At 38.0% G+C, this 23,383-nt stretch overlaps 1 protein-coding gene and 1 pseudogene across 30 annotated transcripts in view; both read right to left on the bottom strand.

Annotated features, from left to right (window-relative positions):
- The window catches only part of AHI1 (Abelson helper integration site 1), a 218,430-nt gene that overhangs the window by 37,986 nt on the left and 157,061 nt on the right, over positions 1 to 23,383 (bottom strand). For 20 of the 30 annotated variants that reach the window (XR_005054854.2, XR_012124248.1, XR_005054858.2 and 17 more), the window contains 2 exons: positions 14,227 to 14,389; positions 10,354 to 10,454 (listed from right to left, as the gene is read on the bottom strand). Coding sequence is in view for 5 of the 30 variants with exons in the window: in XM_073219641.1 (XP_073075742.1) it covers positions 10,354 to 10,454; positions 14,227 to 14,389 (264 nt within the window). In the remaining 25 variants the exon portion in view is untranslated. Of the gene's footprint in view, positions 1 to 10,353; positions 10,455 to 13,993; positions 14,090 to 14,226; positions 14,390 to 23,383 lie in introns of those variants that run through there. The other 10 variants (XR_005054856.2, XR_012124259.1, XR_005054859.2 and 7 more) reach the window with 3 other exon arrangements.
- LOC140845476 (rho-related GTP-binding protein RhoQ pseudogene) lies at positions 20,419 to 21,060 on the bottom strand (annotated as a pseudogene).

Raw genomic sequence — 23,383 nt, forward strand, 5'->3', positions numbered from 1 at the left:
CAACTACTCCTTCCATGCAGAAAGACAACCCCTCTGCCCCCTGACAGACATACCCCTATGGGAACCAGAATACGCAGATAATCTCACCATCCACCACTGTGTAGGCCCGACTCCACCCCTCTCCAGCGCACTTCACTGCCTTCCAACTCCAGCACACCCTGCATTCTCGTCACCCTAATCCCACAGCGTACACTTTACAGCATGGCGGAATTCCATGAGCTCCAACCTCCCTTGCCCTCGCGCACAAAAAGGGCTGCTTTCCTTTCCATCATGGTCGGTATCTGTTTGACCACCTCAGCCATTGAGGTAGGATTTTCTGGGGGAGCCTTGAGTCACTCTCTATGGGCAATTAGAGCTCTCAACACCAAACTTGAGGGAGCCCTGACACCCACTGCCGATTCCCTAGCCTCTCTCCAAAGACAGGTCACTTCGCTAGCTAAAGTCACCCTTCAAAACCGGCGGGCCTTATATCTGCTTACAGCCGAGAAGGGCAGCACCTGCGCCTTCCTTCGAGAAGAGTGCTGCTATTACATCAACGAATCCGGCATTGTAGAAACTGACATCACCAAACTCACCAACCTTGCCTCCAGCCTCCACTCTGCTTCCAATTCCAACCCATTCTCTTCAATACTAACAAACCCCCTCCTCACCTGGCTCTGGTCCATTGCAGGCCCCATAATAATCATTCTTCTCGCCTGTCTCTTCTTACCCTGTATAATAAAGTTCATCAAATCCTAAGTCGGAAAAATCTCTAATCAAGCTTTCAACCAGCTTTTACTAGGAACTACCAGCTTCTGGCCACAGAAGATCCCTCACCCTCACGTAACCTCCTCACCACACGCTGAGATGGACCCCTCTCCCCACTGTAAACTGTTACTGGAAACAATGGCTGCAGACGCCTGGCTCCTGACACCCATATCCTCTTGGCACCATTGGAATCAACAGGTCCTCGACCTATGGTTACAGGGAACCTTCATTGATTTCCAATCTGAAGAAGTCCACACCTACTCGTCCTTACTGTGGGGAGTCCTATCAACCCTTTCCTCCCAATCCTCAAGCCCTCACTCCCTTCTCTGCCCCCGTTCAGCAGGAAGCAGTCAGAGAGAAAGCAATGTCCACAGCCCCATAGACGAGAAAGGGGGGAATGAAGGGCCCCCACCAGTAAGATGGCGAACTTCCAGCTTCTCTTCGGAGTCCTCAGTTCCCACTGGTGCCACCTGAAGCCCAATCACCTCTCACTCCCCTCCCAGTCCCAGCATCTAGCCAACAGCCACCAGGCCCAAAGAAGTGACACCTCAATCAGCTCATGCCCCTTCCTATATAACCCAGCATCTTTCCCTAATAAAGTGGAATTCTCCAGTGAATTGCTGCTGTGTGTGGCTCCTTTCCTTTCAACTTTTAAGTTAAGGAAAAACTCATTTGAATACTAATGTAAATATACATAAAATATTACATATGCAATGTATATATGTGGATATAATAGATATGTAAATATTTACCACACAATACTATATATTTTTTCCTATTAAAATAAAGCAGTAGTTCTCACCTGGGGTTTGAGGGGAGCATGTGGTGATTCTGAGCCCCAGGGGAAACTGTCAATGTTTGGAAGATATTTTTTGGTTGTCACAACTGGAGGGGGTTAGCGCATCTAGTGGACAGAGGCCAGAGATGCTACTGAGCATCCTACAATGCACAACATACTGCCTCAAAACCGAGAATTCTAGTCCCGAATGCCAGCAGAGCCAGAGCTGAGAAACCCTGGAGTGCTTAACAAGCCAAGAGGACGGCAGAGTTAGGGTGTCAGAGACCTTCCAAAGAAAGGACATGCTGACTGCCAAGTCAGAAGGCAGGGTGACTTATAATAAGCAATCCTGTCATTATCTAAAGGGCAATTTATGACTAGGAATGATTAGTGGGAAGTTCTGCCAATAACATCTTTCACATTTTAAATCTGTAATAGATTATTAGAGGCATGTTACTGGTATTTAGGTCAACCTAGGAAAATATCATCATGAAGAAAAATCATCAAACAACTCTTAAAGTCAAAAAGAGAGTATTGAGCTAAGTTGAACTTTGGTTTGACCCAGTACAACATCACTTATTTTATACTTTTATGTATATTCATTATTCATAGATTAAAAACCATATTCACATTTTCAAAGTCATGAAGGAATGTCTCACAAATATTTATCAATGGCTTATTGGAACAATTGTGAAATCTTTACTGAGAATTTATATTACTGTCTGAACTGTGTTTTCCTGGAAGATCTATATAAGAAAATGAGATGTGATAGAGGCTGGGCTCAGAGACTCAGAGTGGTTGCTAAATTGGAAAACAATTCTACCTGTACGTTATTTTGTGTAAATTTCAAGTAACAGGAGTTAGGAAGAGGAAGTGACACATTCTCCAACCTAGTTTTGGAATGGAGACTACAGGGGGATTCTCTTGCAGCCTCTTCATTTCAGAATCATGGGCAATGATCTAGGTACTGCTCTTGGACTCGATAAACTGAGAAGACCAACAGTCTGGGGCTCAGTCTGTTGATGGTAAGAGGGTCCTGGATATATGGAGGGGGATTGCCCACAGCAACAATAAACATAGCTACTGTGGGGAAGAGAAAGCAGGGGCTCAAGTACACATGGCAAATACAATGGGCTGAGGCAAGGGTGTAACAGGAGAAGTAGCAGCAAAACTGGACATCAGATCTTTAAAAGGTCAGACATTACGGGTTCCTTCCAGGGTAAAAGATATTCTGGAAGTTTTTAGAGTTCTTCCAGTACATTACTTAGGGACTTTATTGTTGGGAGTGGAATCTGTGCGTGGGAAGTGATTCATGCTAGCTGTGGTGTTACCTTATTAGGCTCCCACCCACTTTCTTTCTGGGATATGTAATCCTATAGATTAAGAGATGTTTTTCAAATGTAAATAGTATTTTTTTAAATTAATGTTTTTTCGTCAAAATATTTCTAAGTTATGGAAAAAAGAAATACATATCAGTGCTGTCTGCAATGACTTCATGAGACACATCACCATACCCCAATAACCACTGTCTGTTATAAACATGTAGTACTTAACACAGTAATAAAATCATATTATTCCTATGGTTAAGAATAATTCAGATGCAATCTTGGTACAAGGATTAGTAAATAGAAAATTTTTCTATGGGAAGTAGTTTTTGAAAGTAGTAATTTAATCCAGGCTTTAATAAATTGCCTACTCCTAGAATTAAAATTGGTGGAAGAAAAAAATCAGAATATTATATGAAAATTAGATATTTTGTACAGTAAGACACACCCATTGAAGGCTTTTTTTTTTTCCTGCCTACTGTTTTACTGAGAGGTTGACAGAATTACTAATGTAAAAGTTTGTAAAATTTTGCATGTGCGTTTGGCTGGAAGAGGAACTACCATTGAGCTATCTGATGTTTTGAGTTCTCTGTTCTTGTTTTGAACTAGATGAGAAAATAGCTGTTCTTAAATATAACTGGAGTATGCATTTTGGTTTAGGAGCCAGCTCTTTTGAAGTAACCTGTCCTGTTCTCTATGTGCTAAGTAAAATACTGAAAATTTAAAATACTCTTTGCATATAAAGAGATGAGTGATAATGGATATTTTTGTAATTATCTTGGAATAGCAAAGCTAATACCTATTATCCATTTAATGAGTTTTTAGGGAAAGACATAAGCAAAAACATCACAGTAATTTTTCCACATTCACAGAAATAACCTAACATTCCTGTGCATAATTACTTCTGGCACTTAGGAAAAATATACTTGGTTGTGTCAATATTGAAACATTTACAGAAGGTAGAAAGTACTTTTTCTGGAGGGGGGGGTTTACTTTGGGTTTCACTTTTTAGAAATAAAACAAATAAAAGCAAGCATTTTCAGAAATAAAAAAAACTGGGCATTTGAAGAATTAAAAAAAGAAAATTGGGCATTTCAATACCCTTGAAGCTGTTAAAAAAGAATTGTCTGTGCTGTAAGAAAATATGCTCAATATATACTGATGGAAGAAAAAATTAGAATATTAACAATGATTCTAGTTTCATCAAAACAATGAACAGATATGAATTAAAATATGTATGTTTACATATGCAGACAATACTTTCAGCAGGACAGGCAAGAATTAGTGAACATGACTATTTGCAGGATAGAGGAGTTTTGTCATTTACACACACTATTTATTGGTTGAATTTTTTAAACTACGAGCATATATTACTTTAATAGTGCAACTTAAAATAATTAAAAATTTTTTAAAAAATGAATTTTAACAACTCCCCCTCCCCACAAATAAGTGAATGCAGTAGGTTATTGTTTAGGCTAACACAAACAAAAAGCCCAAAGAAAAGGTTGAAAATACAAACACAAATAAATCAAGGTTGTCAGTATTACTTTTTAAAGCTTGAGTTTCTTTCCTCTCAGATAGCTCTCCTTCTCTATTATATGCAACTTTATAGCACACTGTAATAAAAATGCTCTGTAATAAGCTTGAGGAAAACATTCTCCTGCTCTCACTTCCCTGTGGTATAGGTAATTTCTGCTTTGTTCGGGGACTCTCTGGCTTATCATGGAGAAAAACAAGCTCCAGCCTCGTCTCCTCCTGCCATGAACAGCCAAATGTTGCCATTGCCGACTAACATTTCAATGAATCAGATGAAATGTGGGGAGGTACCTGGCACAGTCAGCAACAGAACAGGTGTGTTCCACTTGGAAGAATTTGTAAGATCCAGCAGCTGCCAAGCTCATGAGAGGTATAATTTTACTTTTTATTCTACAGCTTGAATAGATATTAAAAAAAAACTATTAAGGAGGTTTCTCTCCTTTTTTCCTTAAAAAGTAGAAAGAATACAATTCTAAAGACTTCATGTCTTCTAAAGAAGTACAGTTCTTCTAAAGTAGTATAGTTCTTCTAAAGACACAAAGAAGGATACAATGGAATAAACATAACACAGGTACGGAAAAAACCAGTATGACACAAAATGTGGCAGCAGTGCAGGTAACATCTGCGTGTGTGTGTGTGTGTGTGTGTGTGTGTGTGTCTGTTGTGGTGGAGGAAAAAGGGCACTGGCCTGAGAACACAGAGGCCAAGAGTCTAGTGGGAGGGTCATTCTGAATGAGCCTCTAGCTTTTCTGGATCTTGATTTCTCATCTGTAAAATGAAGAAGTTGACGAGAATCACCTTCTCGTCTCATGATCTCTAAGGTCCCTTTCATGTCACCAACTGTGATTCTATGAATTTAGGAAACCCTCCCATTCTAGTCACTTATCAGAGACTACTTTTCATCTTTTTATTTTTTTAAACATATCTTACATATGATAATAAAAATAAAACTTGCACATGAAATTAAACATTTGATAGAATTTGTGGTAGGTTTAAAGGCAGGATCTTGATAAAATCAAACCATATATATTCTGATAAAGGAAGTGAAGAAATGCAACTATACCAGGTGTTAAGGAAGCCTAGTTACACATTTTTCAAAAGCTGGTTGTTTACATCATGACTCAGAGTGTACCCAAGGCATTCTGATTACTTGGGAAAACCTTAATGTTTTTCAGGGCCTTCTTTTTGTATAAGCATAAATTATTGTTTATACTTTCTTCCACAGGGAAGTAAAACATTGTCTAACTATACATGTGGTACCTTCCTAAGAGGAAAAATATACGCAGGATTCTATTCTAACACATGGATTCAGATAAAACACAAAAGAAATTCATGCATCTTAAAGTTTAAAGCCCAATTCGAGTCTATCTTCTCCATGAGCACTTTGCTTCTCCCTTGCCCAAGCAGATTCTCATCCTCTGTAATTTTCCTTGCTTTATCTATTTTAAGTTTTTAAATGTTTTGCTTTGTACGCTTGCAAGTTTCTTGAGATCTATGAGTCTGGGCAGCAGTGGAATTGGCACAAAGCAGATCTCATAGATCAAGCTGGATATGTGAAGAATTGGTCTGCTGGGGTATGAGTTTGAAGGTATATTTTAAGCATGGAGATAGGTCTGTGAGAGGAAAAGGAACACAGGATTAAAAAATCAGCTAAATCTAAATTAAGCCTATGATGCAGTGAGTTTTTCTAAGTACAGGAGTGGCACAGGCAGTGAAAAACTGTGGGTCTTAGAAGCAGGTAAGACGTCTCTAGTTGGAGGACCACAGTTGCTTCAAGAGGAGCAGGGGATAATGCCTTGCCTCATAGAAAACCAGGAAAACACTGACACGTTCTTTACATCTGCTTTGGCTGAGGGAGACTTAGTTCAAGGCTACTGGTCATCACGCACAGAAGTGGGGTTAGGGAACACCAGCTTCAAAGGTCAGGACAATGCACAGTCAGGGGTATCAGTAAGCCACTACAAGTAAAAGTTGTTTCTTTCATAGAGTCTTGCACAGTACTTGACACAGACCACAAATACTATAGTTGTCCCAGTGACTCCCTCTGCCAATGTTATAAATGCTTTCTTTGCATCAAGTATCTTTAAGCTGCAGATTTACATTAGCATCTTCCTAAATTCTTAAATCTGGTGTTGAATTCCAAACAATGGGCCATATTACACGATTAGCATTTGCCCATAGTCAAATTCCTTGCCAATCCTTTCTACTGTGTCCTTTGTAGTTCCCGTATTGTCAGAGGCAACCATTTACCCTTGCTGTATTTGTAACTGGCGTTTTACTGAAAAAGCAGTTTTCTTTCAGTTCTTTGCAAACACAAACTGTTCATTCTCACATATAACCAGACATGGACTCCAGGCGCCTGGAGTTAACACTGACCTCCTCTCAGCTCTCTGTTGCTGATTTTAGGCTATGAGACTTTCAAAGCACTCCTTGGATGCCTCGACACCAGGCTATAACACTGTCTACTTATCTTTGCAGCTGTTACCTTTGGACCTTGTGGTCACTCTAACACAGTGGTTAATGTTGCACATTAAAATCACCTGGAAAGCTTTTGCAATCTACTGCATGCTAAGGTCCCATTCCAGACCAATTAAAACAACCTGTGGGTATAGGAGCAGGCATCAGTGCTTAGTTTTTAAATTTCTTAGGTGATTTCAATGTGAAGCAAGGTTGAGACATCTGCTCTAATACAAGAACTAAGGACTTCAGCCCCTGATTCATCAGTGTTCCCTTCATCCCAATTCTTACAATCATCTTGGACTTTTAATGTCCAAGAGAACAACCTGTCCAATACCCTGGGTCCTGCCACCTTGGCCAGCTCAATTCTAGTAACACGTCCTCCAATTTCCCATCAGCTCTTATACACAACTCTATTAATTTATCATAACCTTGAGATGCTTGACATCTGAAATACTTAATAAGCAAAAGAATTTATGGACTTAGAGACCATAGCTCTAGCTTAACTCCTTTAGTGTGTAACACTATGTGCCCTTCTGGGCATGGGTGGCTTACTGCTACCTTGCAGAGAACCTTGCTTTCTAAGCCAGCCAGTCTTCTGATTCCGCACCCTTTCCCATCTGGCTGATCCTCCATGTGGGCCACTCCAGACACTCTCTTTCCAATGCTATCAGTCTCTTATCCTCTATCTCACCCACAACTCCAATTATGTATCAAACCAAACCTGCCTTCTCCACTGCAATGGCCAATGCTGAGCACTACTGAAGAAAAAAATCCAACTACAAAGAATGTGCCAACTACATTTCTATGGTATCCAAACAGCAGCTTCCAAAACTACTCAGGAATATCTTTGTATGTCCTAAATAAGCTCCTGCTCCTACTGTCCTTACAAATATTTTAATGGTCACTATTATGCCTATCTCACTCCTCTGACCCTCAGTGGACTTTCTGTACTGGAGAACATAAAGATATCCTTAATGTTTAGATTAAGGATATCAACCTATCAGCTTATCTGTATCCTCTTTCACATTTACCCATCTCAGAGGTACTGTTCTAAGCTCAGCACTGCTGATATTTTTGGTCAGATAATCCTTTGTTGATAGGGGCTGTTCTGTGCATTTAGGATGATGAGCAACATCTGTGACCTCAGCCCACTAGATGCCAGGAGTACTCCCTTCTTCCCAAATATTTGCAAGAACGTTTCTAGGCCTTGCCAAAGCATCCTGGGAGGCAATGTCACTCTCAGTAGAGAACCACTCCTCCAAGTCAAGATAATCTATCAACCTGTCTTACTGAGAAAAACCTGCTTCCTTCAAGATCCATCTGTGCTTTCTTCATCTATCTTCAATTTGAACATATTTTTTGGCTTTGTCTCCTTAGTATAAATTTTTATGTGTCACTCCAGTATTTAAAAAGTCATTCCTGGAGCCAGGTCTCCCTCCAGCTAGTGCCTGAGCTATTTTCTTCAAGTGAAGCTATGGGAATGACTTCTGTGAGTTCCTTGCCAAGGAACTGCTGTTGCACTCTTCAATCCTTGTATAGTATTGACCCTTGATACTATCACTGAAGTGCCAGGGTCGTCCTGATCACCATGTGCTTAGACAACCTAGCTGACTGGCTGTCTCGGACGCCAGTTACTGTTCCCTCTGAAACTCTCTCTCCCCTGGCTTCCAGAGCACTTTTTTCTTCTGCTCCTTCCCTTCCACTTCTATTATTCTTTCTTAATCATCTCCTCTTCCTCTGATTACTCCTTACATACTTCCAAAAGTGTTCAACTGGGATTCTGTCCTTGGCCTTCTTTTCTCAGAATTTTCTGGGTTTTCTCCACTACAAGCTTCAGCTCTACTGATATAATAAAATAAATACACTAACTCCTTCCCATTTTATTTTGAAGTGCTCCCTTCCCTCAAATTCCAACCCTGCATTTCTGGCTCTGTAGTGAATGGACCACTACAAACACTACTAATCAAGATATCTAAAACTGAACTCATCACAGCCTATACTCCACACCATTCCTGTTTTTCTCCAAATCTTCCTTATTCTTTTATTATTTCTGTGGTATCACTATCCATTTGGTTATATAATAAGCCAGGACCCTTAGCATAATCCTAGATTTCAACTTCACTAATCACATTCAACCAATCATAAAATCCTGCCAATTATACCTTATGATACCTCCCCTCCATCCCCACTAATACAGGCTTTTATATTTTATTTCAAGGATAACTAACTAATATCCCTGTCCCAGGTCTTAGATATTTATAATCTAACCAACATGCTGTCACTAGAATAATATTTTTAACATGCAAATTTGTATGTGTAATTCCTAGGATTGCCTTCCCTAAGGGATCCCCTTTGTTTGAAGGATACAATCTAGGCATCTTAGCAGAGTACGCAGACTCACCATGGCCTGACTCCTGCTTTCTCTTATCTGTCTCTCCATAGGATCCTGTGCTCCCTGATCATAACCATACCATACCACACCTTATTCAAGTTATTCCCTCTGTTAGAATATTTTTTCCTAAGGTCTTTTACCCAGCACATACTCTTTCATCTTATAAGTCTCAGCTTAAGCACAGGGAACTATTCCTGGACTCCCCAGGGCAGATTTGGAGCGTTTCTTCCTGTGTGTTTCCAGTGCATTATGTACATATCTTCATTACAGTTCCTACCATAGTCTTTTGGAACTACCTACCTGCTTGCAGGTATCTCACCCACCAGTCTAAGCTCCTCAAGGCCTAGAGCCTTGATACTCCATCCTCTTTCAGTGCAGACTAATAGAGTTCTCAGCGTGGCACTAAGCACTTAATAAATACAGGCTGAATGACTGAATGATACATGACAGGCTCAAGTGTCAAGACACTCCATCATAACATGGTATTTGTAAAAAGAAAATTATACATATATATTTTATAAATAAATATGTTCATGGATATCATGAAGAAGCAAAGTTATTAAGTCCAAGGTAAGAACTAATGTCATATAGTAAGTTCCACAAGTAATATCCTGAGGGATTTGAAAGCACAACCTAAAATACATTAACAGTTCTCTGAGCGATAGCATGTCCACATTTGTTCTAACCTGAAAACATTTTGAATCACTAGCAAGTAAAAGGAATGCCCTAAGAAGACAGAACATATTTAATTTGTGGCTTCCAAGGACCTTTGGCATAAATGTGTACCCCCTGGTGGGGATATGACAGTGTCAGTTTCACCATCACAGAAACAAGTGTAGGATGGAAATAGAATCGCAAGTTCCACTAGGACCCTCATTCCACCAAGTCTCTGTGAGTTGAGGGTCTACTTCAATATCTCTGAGCCTCCTCAGTTTCCTTATCTGGAAAATGGCTATAATGATATTTGCCTTATGTATTTCATAATGTTGGTGCCAATACTAAAAGAAATAACAATGTAAATAATGAAGGATATAAGCATGAAAAATAAAATAGTATTTCATCCAGAAAGTGAAAATCAAAGTAGAAATGCAATACATATTCTTGAAAACATTTACCTTTTGAAAAGCTGAAAAAGGTTTTTCCATTTTGGTTTTTTCCTTGGGGGTTAAAGGAGGGGATCGCTCCTTTATCTCTGGAGGCAGTTCTTGATACAGTGCTGGAATTAAACAAGGAATTCACGTAATTAAACTGAGGAAAACTGTTCCATGGGGGTAAAAACAATGTTGGAGGTGGCAAATATGAAACTAAGGAACTATGATATTCATTTTCTTGGTGTAACAAGCTATCAAGCACTTATGGTCCAGATAATTTATATTATAGTCTTAACACATTAGTTATCAAAAGAACATAATTTGTAAGTGGATAATTTTGATTAGCATGATTTCAGGAATGTAGAAGGTACCATTTTCACTTACTACATGGTCATGCAAATGCTTATTTCATTTTATCTCAATAAACATTTACCAGGAAGCTGTTATATGCAAACTTATCTGCCAGGTACGGCTGGAGGAGATATAAAGATGATCAAGAGACAGTCTTTGCTCTCAAGGACCTTATAATCTGGTCAGAGTCAGGTATGTTATATGTTACAAGTAACTGTACTATTAAATAGAATGTGACATTAGCTGAAAGAAATACTAACAAAGGCAAATTCTGATGTGGGGATGGCAAATGCTTAATGGAAAAAGAGGTAGGTGTGTCAAACTCTGAAGAATAGGTACGATTTTTGCCAGGCAGAGGTGTGGAGAAAGGATTATTTGGGAAAAGGATATGAAACAAATACAGTGCTAGGACTGTTTACAATACCATATCTATTCAAAGTGTTGAATCTGAGATTCTTATAATCTAAAATTATAATCTACATAATCCCATCAGTCTTCACATGGTGTTGAATCTAAAAGTTATGTGGGAATTTGAAAGGGCTAAGAAGAAACTCTGTTCTGGTTAAATGACTTGGGCAACTCTAAATTGAGAAAAACTGCTAAAATACACCTGATCAAAATTCTAAAATTATGAGGTATATTAATTGGCTTTGTGTATGGGTTGATATAATTACTGGGTTTATCTCTTAGTGGAAAGGATGTTAGATATGATTAAGGAAAGCTGATCATGTGTTTCTTTCCAGTGGCTTAAGGTACAAAGGGAGTAAGTCCTTTATAATAATGGTGTACCAACGTCTTATACTGAGTAGTTCTCTCTGAGGACATGGCTTTCAATTGAGCACTTGGTGGAGATTCTGTTCATATATATACACTCTTTTAGATATTTTGTTTGCATATCTGGCTTCAGATAAAGATCAAAGACAAATTTTCCTACTATTTTTAGAGTGGAATATGCTGACAGTCTTTTCTTTTTTCTACTGTTAAAACTGGGCAGATGAATTTTTTAAAAACTCAGGTAAAAAGTAGGATAAAAAGAAAGGAGACTAACCCCTGATGAGATGAGAATTCAGCCATTATATTTCTTAGGTTTTCTGAGAATTTTTTGTTTGTTCTGGCCTATACAGAGCTTTTTCAATAAGCAATGACTAATCCCAAAAGAAAACATCAATTATTCTGGGATATAATATGGCATTTTGGCAGTCAAAGGATGATTACTACTTGATATGTGGAACTTTCAATTAAAAATGTTTCAATTAATTAATTTTTTTATTGAATTAGAGTCAACACATGATATTACATTAATTTCAGGTATACAACACAGTGATTCAGTATTTATATACATTATGAAATGCTTACCATGACAAGTATAGTTACTATCAATTCCCATAGTTATTACAACATAATTGACTATATTCCCTATGCTGTACTTCTTATCCCTGTAACTTATGTATTTTATAAATGGAAATTATTACCTCTTAATCCCTTTCTATTTCGCCTATATCCCAACACCCCTCCACTCCAGCAACCACTAGTTTGTATTTGAGTCAGTTTCTAGGTTTTTGTTTGTTTTGTTTTTAATACTCCACATGTAAGTGGAATCATATGATATTTATCTTTGACATGTTTCACTTTTTTAGCATAATACCCTCTAGGTCCATCTGACATGTAATTGATTTTTGCACATGGCCACCAACCACCATTGCGGAATGCTTCAGAAGGCTCAATTTGATTATTACAGAAGAAAAACAAATCTTATTGGATTTTTAACCCAAAGTAGATCAAATATCTAAAAGGTTATTTCTACAAACTAAGCAGACTTTAAAGTTTAAGCACCTAATACCATCTTTCTTGGAAATACACAATTTTTTTATGTTGTCCAGTGAAAAAATATTTGAAATGTTTTCACTTGTATCTGGAAGAAGCAATGGATTGTAAATGTCCAGTTAAATTAGAGCTATCCAAAGTGACTGCAATTGTGCAGGCAGCTCTTGGTTTAAAAACAGAAGCTACCCTTCTGAACTCTAGTTGTTGATCCTGTGAGAAAGCCATCACCGGAAAGAGGAGGGAAGGAGCTTGGGTATCTGTGATCATCTGTAAGTTAGAAGTGCTCAGTTTATGAGAGACGACTAGGAATTAACCTGTCCTAAAATTTCCTTCTCCCACACTGCTGCAAGTTTTCTCCACTATGTATATTCTTTTAAACATAAAAATAGAGTCAGCTAGAGTTTAAGAGCTGTCAGCTGTTTACTACTCAGAGGGAAAGAAAACAGTGGCACAGAGAAAATTTAGAATTTTGTTATGAGAGAGAAAAGTGGGTAATTTTTGACACACAGCACTTTTGAGGGAAGGAGTGTGCTGAGAGCAGCAGATGAGCTGAGGAAAGGAGGCTTAGAGTCTTAAGAGACTGGGTCGGGGAGCCCTGGGTGCAGACAGGGTGGGGGAGGCTGTGCCAAAGAGAAATACTTTCATCTGGAACCTGGCCCAGCAACCAATATTCATGGAAGAAATTCTTCCTCCTTTCATCTCTTTTGCTCCTAAAATCCAGAACTTAGGTTAGGAGTCAATAGTACCTTTGTTTAGCCATAGTTTGGGTTAAATGAAGTTTCACAGACTAGACTGAACATCAACTATTATTTCTAGTAATTACTTCTTTGCAGAAACAAAAGACTTAATAAATGTTTGACATACAGGATGTTCTCAAGACTGCCTATACTACATTTTAAATCACAACTATATGATTATAGTGTTTCTGGAAGAAAGCTTAGAGATCATCAAGCTTAATATCCTCATTTTATATAGGAAGAAACTGAGGCATATTGGTACTAGTCCTCAAGCTAGGATTAGAACTCCTGACTCCTGAGTGTTGTGCTTTTTCCTCCCCAGCAGCAAGTTAATTTCTAATAGGAAGCATCTGCTGAAGGCACACTGCCATACTTCTTCCCTTTCCTCAGAGTCTTTAAACTATTTTATTCTCAGGCTCTGTTAGTTCTATTTTCACCTCTCAAGTCCTAGTAGTAAATTTACTAGCTTTCAGAAACTCATATTGAGGATTTCTTCTCCAGCTCCTTTCTTCTTCCTCAGTTGTGAGGGCTTAATTTACTGGATCATGAATACTCTACTGTAGTTTTGTTTTAGCAGGGACAAGCTAGGACTGAGGTCTACAAAGTGAAAGAATGGGAACTGGGGAACTAGAGGTTCTTAAGGTGCCTGTCCACTGAGGAGTCACTGTGGCAGGAGAAGAGCTGACATAAGCAGGCACGAAGCAGTTGGCAGGCAAAAGGGGTTGAAGAAGGTTGGTGGATGGGCAAGTCACCTGGGATGAGAAGTCCTTGAAGCAAATATTGCAATCTCAGAATGTAGTAGGTTTGTAGTCATAGTAGTGCCTCCCCCCCTTTTATTTTTTTGCATCCTGAGAATGAAAAGGAATACATATTGGTAAACATCTGTAAAAGTTACAAACAGTAAATTAAAAGGGAAGAAAATGATAAAATCTTGGACTATCAGTGATACCATATTAGTAAACCAGGAAGGGAGCGTGAAACTTACTTTCACTAGCCACATGATTAGCTGGAAAATAACCTTCCTGTCCCTTTCCTATGCTGCCATACCACCAGTCTTCATTATCTTTGAAAAACACTCGGATAATGTCTCCGCGATGGATGGTGAGTTCATCTGATCGATTCGCTGTGTAGTCATAAAGAGCCACTACCTAAGAGAGAGATAAGACCACCACAGCTTTATCACAACTGTACCACAGAGAAAACCCCCAACATTCACTTCCTCTTGCAGAAGAGCAGCTGAAACCAAAGCAGTACTTTGGTAAGTCTGAGGCTGTCTCAAGGTTTGCTAATGGGATCAGGGGTGGTGGGAACACAGCAGGAGAAGCAAGATAAAAGACTGTGGGATTGAGAAATGGTTAAGAGCATTCAATACACTAAGATTAGCTTCAAAATAGCAGATGTTAATTTTTTTTAAAGTAAATTACTTGTGAAGCAAATAAAAAAAATGCTCACACACCATTCACTTTCTTAGAATTGTTTTATACTACCCCTAGATCCCAGTCTCTGGCTAAAAGCAGCTGCATCTGAAAAAAAAATTCTTCAGAATGCCAACAATTTTACAAAAAGGAAAAGCTAAATGGAACAAACTGATTATATAACTTCACTGCTTTATGTTAATGTCTCTTTTTGAGATACATTTTTCTACATATGTATAGTTTTTGGTATTTCATATCAACAATCTAAATATTTTGATTACCTTTAAAAATACCCTTATAAACTTATTTTCATTAGATACAAATTTAAGAAGAAAAGCTTTTTTAGGAGAATCTTCTTTTCTGTTGTTACAGTAGTCACTGTGTTTGATTTTTTTTTTTTGAAAAACCAAAATCAAAATGAATGGCTGCACAGGCATTTATAAATCCCATAGCATTATAAGAAGGAAGACTTCAACCCATTTTAGATGTGATGTATTATATAAAGAAGGGCATAATATGTACACTGGAGAATAAAGCACCTCTACTTTTTTTCTAATTAAATACTATTTGAAAATTTACAGGTTATACAGCTACACATGTAATGGAAAATTATCATTAATTCTTTGTGTTTTTACCTATTCATTCACTTAACAAGTATTACTAACGTACTGGTACTGTTCTAGGGGCTAAACAGACAATGATGAATAGGATAATTTCTAGAAGGCATGCCTCATTTAGGTTTTGCAGGAGAATAAAAGATAGTCAAGTATCACCCAGGTGAAGAGATGCAAAGTATGTCTCAAGCAGACTGTATCACGTGTGTGAGAGTTTGGAAGAAAACCACAAATAGTTCAATATGGAGTCTGGCATTAGAAGTAGAAGCCTAAATAGAAGGGTGGGGAGAAGCTGTGATTACACAAGTAAGCAGGGGCTAGATTATACATGCTGAAAGAGTTGAAACTTACAACATGGGCAATGGGACAGGGACACATTTTAAGCAGGGGAGTCCGTAAGAGTTCACAAAATTCTTTCTGGCACGTTTTAATTAATTTACAAAATTTGTTAACACATTAACCAGGAGAATTTAAAAGATAAATCTGGAATTAACTGCTCTCACTATATGGTATAAGGTCAGTAATGCTAATTTCATTAAAATAGTACAAATGCAATGCCTACTTAACTGCTTAGTTAAGTCCCTAACTGATACGATGCTATGCAGGATGTTGTTTAAAGTTGACATATCTTTTATAACTTTTAGATAATGATGCCAAATCACTTATATTTTTAAAAGTGGAACTTTTTAACTTTTCCCTTTGTTCTTCATTCTCCAAACCTCCTCTTTATTTTCCTACCTGCCACTATCTTCGAAGAAGGAAGCTTATTAAAATGTTCTGAGCGTCTGCCACATTCTAGGTACCACGCTAGTTGCTTACGTAACTTATCTTACTCAATCTTTATGAAAATCCTGTGAGGGCATAAATTCTTATTTCAATTTTATAAATGAGGAATTTGATGTACAAAGAAATTTAGTAACTTGCCTAAAGTCAAGTAAACTAATAAGTGGCAGAATCAGGACTTAAACTCTGTTTTCTTTCACTTAAAAAAAAAATTAAATGCATTACCTCTAGAATCAAATATGGGGAAGAAGCAGCAGAGAAAAAAGGAGGGACAAGAGAACCTAATCTGTCATGAGAGATAAGACACATTTTCAGATAGTAGCACTTAAGCAGTCAGCTGTGCTGAGAAGACCAACTATTCAGGGTCACCTGCAGGCCCACTGTGCTCTTCCCCTGACATATGAAACCCAGTCTCAGAAAACTGTGTGGGGATTTGTTTCTGCTATTCTTCATTCTGGTACATCAAACAGTTTAACTTTGATGAATCTTAAACAAATATTAAGTCAGTGTATGTTTATTTATCCAGAGACAGAGGTGGCTGCTAGGAAGAAGAGCAGGAGAGATTCAGCTTGGGCAACAGAATCATTAGAAGTCCCATATCAGGTTTGTGTCTTTGTGTGGACTACTGACATTCTGGAATTCACCAAACTGGAGTCAGAAAACCGCTTCTGAATTTTCCACCAGGGTCTGTAGAGTCCCTTCAGAGGTACAGGGATCCAAAAGATCTATAAGATTCTACATTACAATTTTCCTATTAAAGTACACACTGATTATTCTCAAATACAATCAAACATAGCACACTAATCTCACATGGCCCACCAGTCCTGGTAACCTCGTAAACATGTTCCATACTCCATGTCCCTGTTACAGACTGAATTGTGTCCCTCCCCAAAATCCACAGGTTGAAGCCCTAACCATCAATGTGACTGTATTGGGAGATAGGGCCTTTAAAAAGGTAATTAAAGTTAAATGAGGTCAAATGGATGGGGCCCTAATCCACTGAAACTGGTGTCCTTACAAAAAGATGAAATGCCAGGAGCACCTATGCACAGTGAAAAAGGCCATTTGAGGACACAGGGTGAAGGTGGCTGTCTGGAAGCCAAGGAGAGAAGCCTCAGGAGGAACCAGTCGACTGGCTCCTTGATCTTGGACTTTAGAACCGTAAGCAAATAAATTTCTGTTGTTTAAATCACCTAGTCCATGGTATTTTGTTATGGCAGCCCTGGCAGACTAATACAGTTCTACAACCTGACGGTGTTAGATTAATCACTCACTATCAGCCTGTCATGACACTGCAAATGGACAATGCCTCACTTGTATCCATTTTAGGTCTTTACCAGTTTACAGTACTGTGTTCCACACTGTAATATCATCTCCTGATGTAAAAACAATGTTCTTGTCAAAAAACTCCACAACCAACATCCTTAGGAGGGTAATGGTTGGGGAGGCTATGTCCCCCAAAACAAAGGAACAGTCCTTGGAGCATGTCACCATCATAGCATTACTGACATGTAAATGCAAAATTGTTATACAGTGAGAAATCAGCGTGTTTCACATGCCAAGAGTCCACATTCTGGCAGTGGAGTTATGACCATTCTCTCATCATACTGAAGGCACACAACAAAAGCCACATGGCTCATAAGAATCTGCTTGTATTCCAGTGTGTGTTATTATTTCATTTTTGAAGACACCTTTCTCACTTCTGGGCAACACAGTATGTGCAGTAAACTTCTCTGCTTGTTTTAATTTGGTGATAGATACTGCATAAATTACGCCTTCCTCATCTCCAATTAGATTGTTATTGTTTTACTGTTTTAGGGTAAAGTAAAGCTCTATAAAAAAGTCGGGAAACAATCCCATCAAAGAGGTTTGTTTTGAAATAATACTATTTCTATTTTCTCCCTATTCTGGTAGATGTTGTCATAGAAAATCTGTCTGGACCACTCTTTGATGAGTATCTTCTTCAGCATACCATCCCTTGCACACAGTGGTCTGGCATATAGGTATGACAGAATATTCTCAGCAATATGATTTGAATCTTGAGCTGAGAGAGCAGTTATGAAATCTTTCTGCAACAGAAGTTTAACAGCTGAATTTCTATGTCCAAGTTGGTAATGACAGGTCTAGGAAATGAAATGTTCCACAAAACCTACCTGTTCAAATTTGACCATTATTCACGTATTTTAAACAGAGTTTCTTCTTTCTCAAAAGTTGTTAAGTTGCTTGGGTATAATCATGGTGGAAGTGCCCCTGGCAAGTTTTTTTTTGTACATACATTTTTGTCTTTATAGCAGTGCTTGCCAGATACTATTTCTTGGTTTAAGCAGTCTGCCAGGCTGTTTTAAGACATTTAAATGAATTCCAATGTACATTATCTTCTGAGAGATTTTTCATTATTATCATTGTCTCAATGGTTCTTGAAATCAGTTTACTGAAGGAATGTTAGCCAGTAGTGTTTGTCAGCAAATGTTCCTTACAACTTTATCTATAATACAATTAAAAAAATCAATATTCATAATGGCCCCAAGTCATCCAACAAGCTAAATTATGTTGAACAAACCCATATACCTAAGCACTTTCTCCTCCAGCACTGTTACAGCTGGGTCCATGGTCACTGGGGAACTTTGCACCATTTGCAGCCAAAGTGGCTTCTGGATCCTATTACCTTCCTTCTTGCTCCTTACTTGATTTTAAATTGCTGGTTTCCAGACAGTGAAAGAATAAATTTCTATTATTGTAAGCCATGGCAAATTTGTGGTAATTTGTTAAAACAGCCCTAGGAAACTAATATATGTAAACTTTACATTGGTGAATGGATTTTTTTTTGTGTTCTTTTAGAGTATTGAACCCTCTTCTGGCATCAGTTACATGAGATCAGTTTGACCCTTTCCAGGTTTGCTTTTAAGTTTTGTTAGAGCAGATTCAGGAAGACTTTACTCTAGGGCTCAATAAACTGTACTACCAGGGTGTGATCCTTCTGATAATTCTACCTGATGCAACATATATTAGGTTTTCTCATTCTGGCTGTCAGGAATGTGAATTATTCTCATTCTGTTTTGCAGTCTACATTTCGGATAAAAATTTCCTCATAGAGTTCTACCCCATGCATGTACAGATCAATTACTCAGCCATAGACTTATTAGAGGCAATTCTTATGGTTATTGGCAGGATTATTACCAACTTCCAATATAAGGTGAAACAAAAAGTAATATCTTAGTAATTATATTATTTTTTTGCCAGAAGCCTTTGTACAGTTTAATGCACCATTAACTAAAATGCATGCATTTTTAGTGTCCATGATAAATGCAGTTATCACCTTATTGAACTTCTGGCATTCTTTAAGAAAGTACATTAAGCATTAGTATCAAAGTATTTAGGTAAACCTGTGCTTAAGTGGTAAGAAAACATTTGTTCTTTTTTTGATTTTAAACATTTTCTCCTCATACATAGCCCATTTCTTATATGCTTGGAGTTACCTTTGGCTATGTAGCTGGCCTTGTTATTTTACCACTATCAATATACTGTAATAGAAAGCAATTTACATACAAGAACAATTAATTGAGCAAAGGGAGAAGATATTTCCTTGTGCAGATTCTGTAAGAACTGCAGAAATATCTTTGTATGGTCTAAACCAGGCAGTTTCATTTATAGCACTGTTTTTTATGTACTTACAACATAATGTGATGTAGCTTTTTAAACTATGGAACCCACTGTGATTGTACCTTCTAGTTGAAATAAAGTATTAATAACTGATTTGTGGCTGCAGATGCTATTTGCTGTTTCTTGGATGTTTAGGAAACACTTCTTGATGAATATTATAGAAATCTGAGGTGTTGCCAATGGGTTTTAGTCCTGGGCAAGTTCACTATTGATTCAATGTGACCAAAGAAGTGACAGTAGAACGTTCTTGGGGTGAAAGGGTTATACCCAACTTTACTTCCATGGTGGCAGGTTAATCACTAGAATCTTGTCCACTAAGAGCGAGTCTGCATGCAGCAAGCCAGTCTCTTGCCTCTGGCCTCTCTGCCTGCACAGCCGTCTTCTGGGCCTCTCTCCTCGGCGCTGCCACCACTCCAGCCTCTGCTCTGCTCTCCTGTAGACTTGCAGCCGTGCCACCATATTGCCCAGTGCACTGCCCACAATAACGACGCATTGCCCACACGTGTGTAGTGAGCTAGCCAACCAGGGCCAGGCGAGAACCTGGCCACAGGAACCTTCACTTTATCCACATGAGGACAGAGTCTTTTTTTTTTCTTCTTTTAAATTTTAAACTGTTTCATTACTAATAAGAGATCTGGGTATAGCTGCAGAATTTCATATGCTTTCTGAGAGAAATGAACCATTTCCTTTGCCATTAAAGATATCTCATGTAACTGAACAGTAGTTTATACATCTCGACTGTATTTTTTTTCCTGTGTATTTCTTTGGAGTTAAAATAGCTATTGATAACCTCATCAAAACTGATAGCCTCATCAAGTCTTCAATCCCTTCTGGGTTAAAGCTGAACCTTTCACAAAGTATGCTCTTATCTCTTGTAGTTTCCGTCTTTGTTCCACACATATACTGGTTTTTCTTTCATATCATTCAGTCTTGTTGAAGTTTTGGGGTCACCTTAGAGATCAATATGAGTTGCCATTAATAAAAAGGGTAGATTTGGTGTATATTCTTTACGTCTGGCACCCACTCTTCTTTTACATTCCAAAATGAGGCTAGGTTTGCCACAGAGGAACATATAAGGAAGACCTCAGTCACTGGATAAGGTAAGGCTGCAGATCATCCAGTCTTCTTGTCTGGCTGTGTCCGAGAATGCCAGGAGGTACTGCTTGCCTCGTGAGGCGGTGATGACCGCGTAGTGGTTGAACAAGGAAGCACGTCCTCTTCCAGGAAGGCGCTGCTGGCCTAGCCCATGAGGAGCCTGTCTTTGCCCACTCCCCTGTTGTCAACCACCATGCACTTGAGCATCAGTGTGCTGGCAGATGGCCAGCCTCTGGGCATGGCTCCCCCCATTGTCTCCTCAGGAATCCTTTAACAAATGAAATAAACTTTAAGAAAGTCTCATTTTAATGTTAATTAAGGAGTATTTGATTTTTATTATTAAAATAGAAAAAAAAGAGCATATAAAAATGTTAGTAGAAAGCCGAATTTAACAATAAATTCTAAACATTTATTAAAGATCAAATTATTCCTTGATCAGTACTGACATTGGGACTCTTATTTCATGAGAGGAATAAAGCAGCATACAGTCCTATTTCTAGTGTCATGTGGTAAAAGATATGCAGTCTCTTAATACAATAAGTACACATAAGACACCCTAAACACATTTATTAAAAAAAGAAACCAAAGTCCTGTTATTTTTAACTGATCTTATCTGGATGATAATAAATTAAGAAAACAAAGATACAGAAAGCAAATAATTGCACAAAGTCTATTGTCTCTGTACCAGACAAACTATCTGTTCCTATCCTGCTATATAATGCTGGTGCAAGTGAACCTAAAACACTTCACCAAACAGACTGAAAATATTTAATTCCAAATACATTCTGGTAAAGTAACTACCAAAGGTAATGGAAAGAATATCAAGCTAGGAATCAAGACAGTGAGTTTTCATCCTGTCTGGACCACCAGGGTTAAAGTATAGTACAGACGCTCAGACTGCATGTCGGTGAACCAAGGGGTTTGGATCAGATGGTATGTGGTACACCTTCCAGCTTTAAAATTCTATCATACTAGATATTCAAACAACTATTCCAAAACAATTGCACTCACAGATTTTAAAAGTAAATTCAAAATATTAATCTGTTGAATAACAGTGTGGCTATATTGCTTTTGATCATATATGACTTAGAAAAGCTTGTTTGATTGCTGCAATATTACACAGGAAAAGCCTTTCAGTAATAATTAAAGAACAATAATGATAAAGCATTTCTCCTGCATTTACCATTTGGAAATACTTCTTTCTTCTTTGACAAATAGGAATGACTTGACCTTTGGACTTCACAAATAAACTATTAATTTTATATGGTGATTGGTATCAAAACTTCTCTTACTGGAAATCACATTCATATACTTTGTTACAGTGAATCATTAGTGTTTCATAAGGCTCTGTGTATCTTTTTATTGTTTTTTCCTAAAGAAATCAAGAGAATGACGCAGACCATTCTAGACTGGACTTTAGATTTCTTTTTTGTTAGCAAAGAAAATGGTAGTATACTTTAATATTCTTTTTTGGGAGGGATAGCAGAAGAAGAATTATCAATTCTGGTTTAGATTAGGGTTCTCAGTGTGTGATTTCTGCACAGCAGCAACATTACTAGAAATGTGTTATAAATGCAAATTCTTGGGTTCTGTTCCATACCAACTAAAATCATGTATTTGATGCGCCCAGAAGTCTGTGTTTTAACAAGCCTTCGAGGTGATTCTGATAAACTGCAAATTTAGTTAATACTTTATTCCAATGACCTACTTTATAAAACATGTACACTTATTTTTTGTACATACCAAGTATGCAACTGAATGGGTAAGAAATATAATTTAAAATATAAAATGACAAATCTTATAACAAAGTGCTTCTGGCAAAACTTAAAAAAACCTCTTGCTCTTTTCCTATTAGTTTTACTTATCTTGCTTAGTTTCCCTTGTCTCACTAAACTACTGACTAGCTCCAGATCTGAATAAGTTAACATTTATTTCATCATTTTATCAACACATGCATGCTCAAAGTGCAACTAGGAGTCATAATACACATTTATTAGGTTTCCTTACAACCTCTTAAGGATTAATGAAAATTTTGAAGCAGAAAAACAAGCAAAATTGAAAGATTAAATCTATTCATCAAGTAATAATTATTACATACCTATTGTGTCTGAGCTACTTTTACAGGCTGGGGAGATAGCAGTGAACAATAGAGAAAAGTCTTTGGCCTCAGGGAGCTTCTGTTTCTTTTTTTTTGTTTGGTATCATTAATGTACAATTACATAAGGAACATTATGTTTACTAGACTCCCCCCATCATCAAATCCCCCCCACATACCCCATTACAGTCACTGTTCATCAGTGTAGTAAGATGCTGTACAATCACTACTTGTCTTCTCTGTGTTGTACAGCCCTCCCTGTGCTCCCCCCTCACATTATACATGCTACTCATAATGTCCCCTTTCTGCCCCCCCACCCCTTATTCCTCCCGTCTTACCCATCCTCCCCAGTCCCTTTCCCTTTGGTAACTGTTAGTCCATTCTTGGGTTCTGTGAGTCTGCTGCTGTTTTGCTCCTTCAGTTTTTTTCTTTGTTTTTATACTCCACAGGTGAGTGAAATCATTTGATACTTGTCTTTCT

Source organism: Manis javanica, chromosome 13 (assembly GCF_040802235.1).
Source record: "Manis javanica isolate MJ-LG chromosome 13, MJ_LKY, whole genome shotgun sequence".
Taxonomy (NCBI): Eukaryota; Metazoa; Chordata; class Mammalia; order Pholidota; family Manidae; genus Manis; species Manis javanica.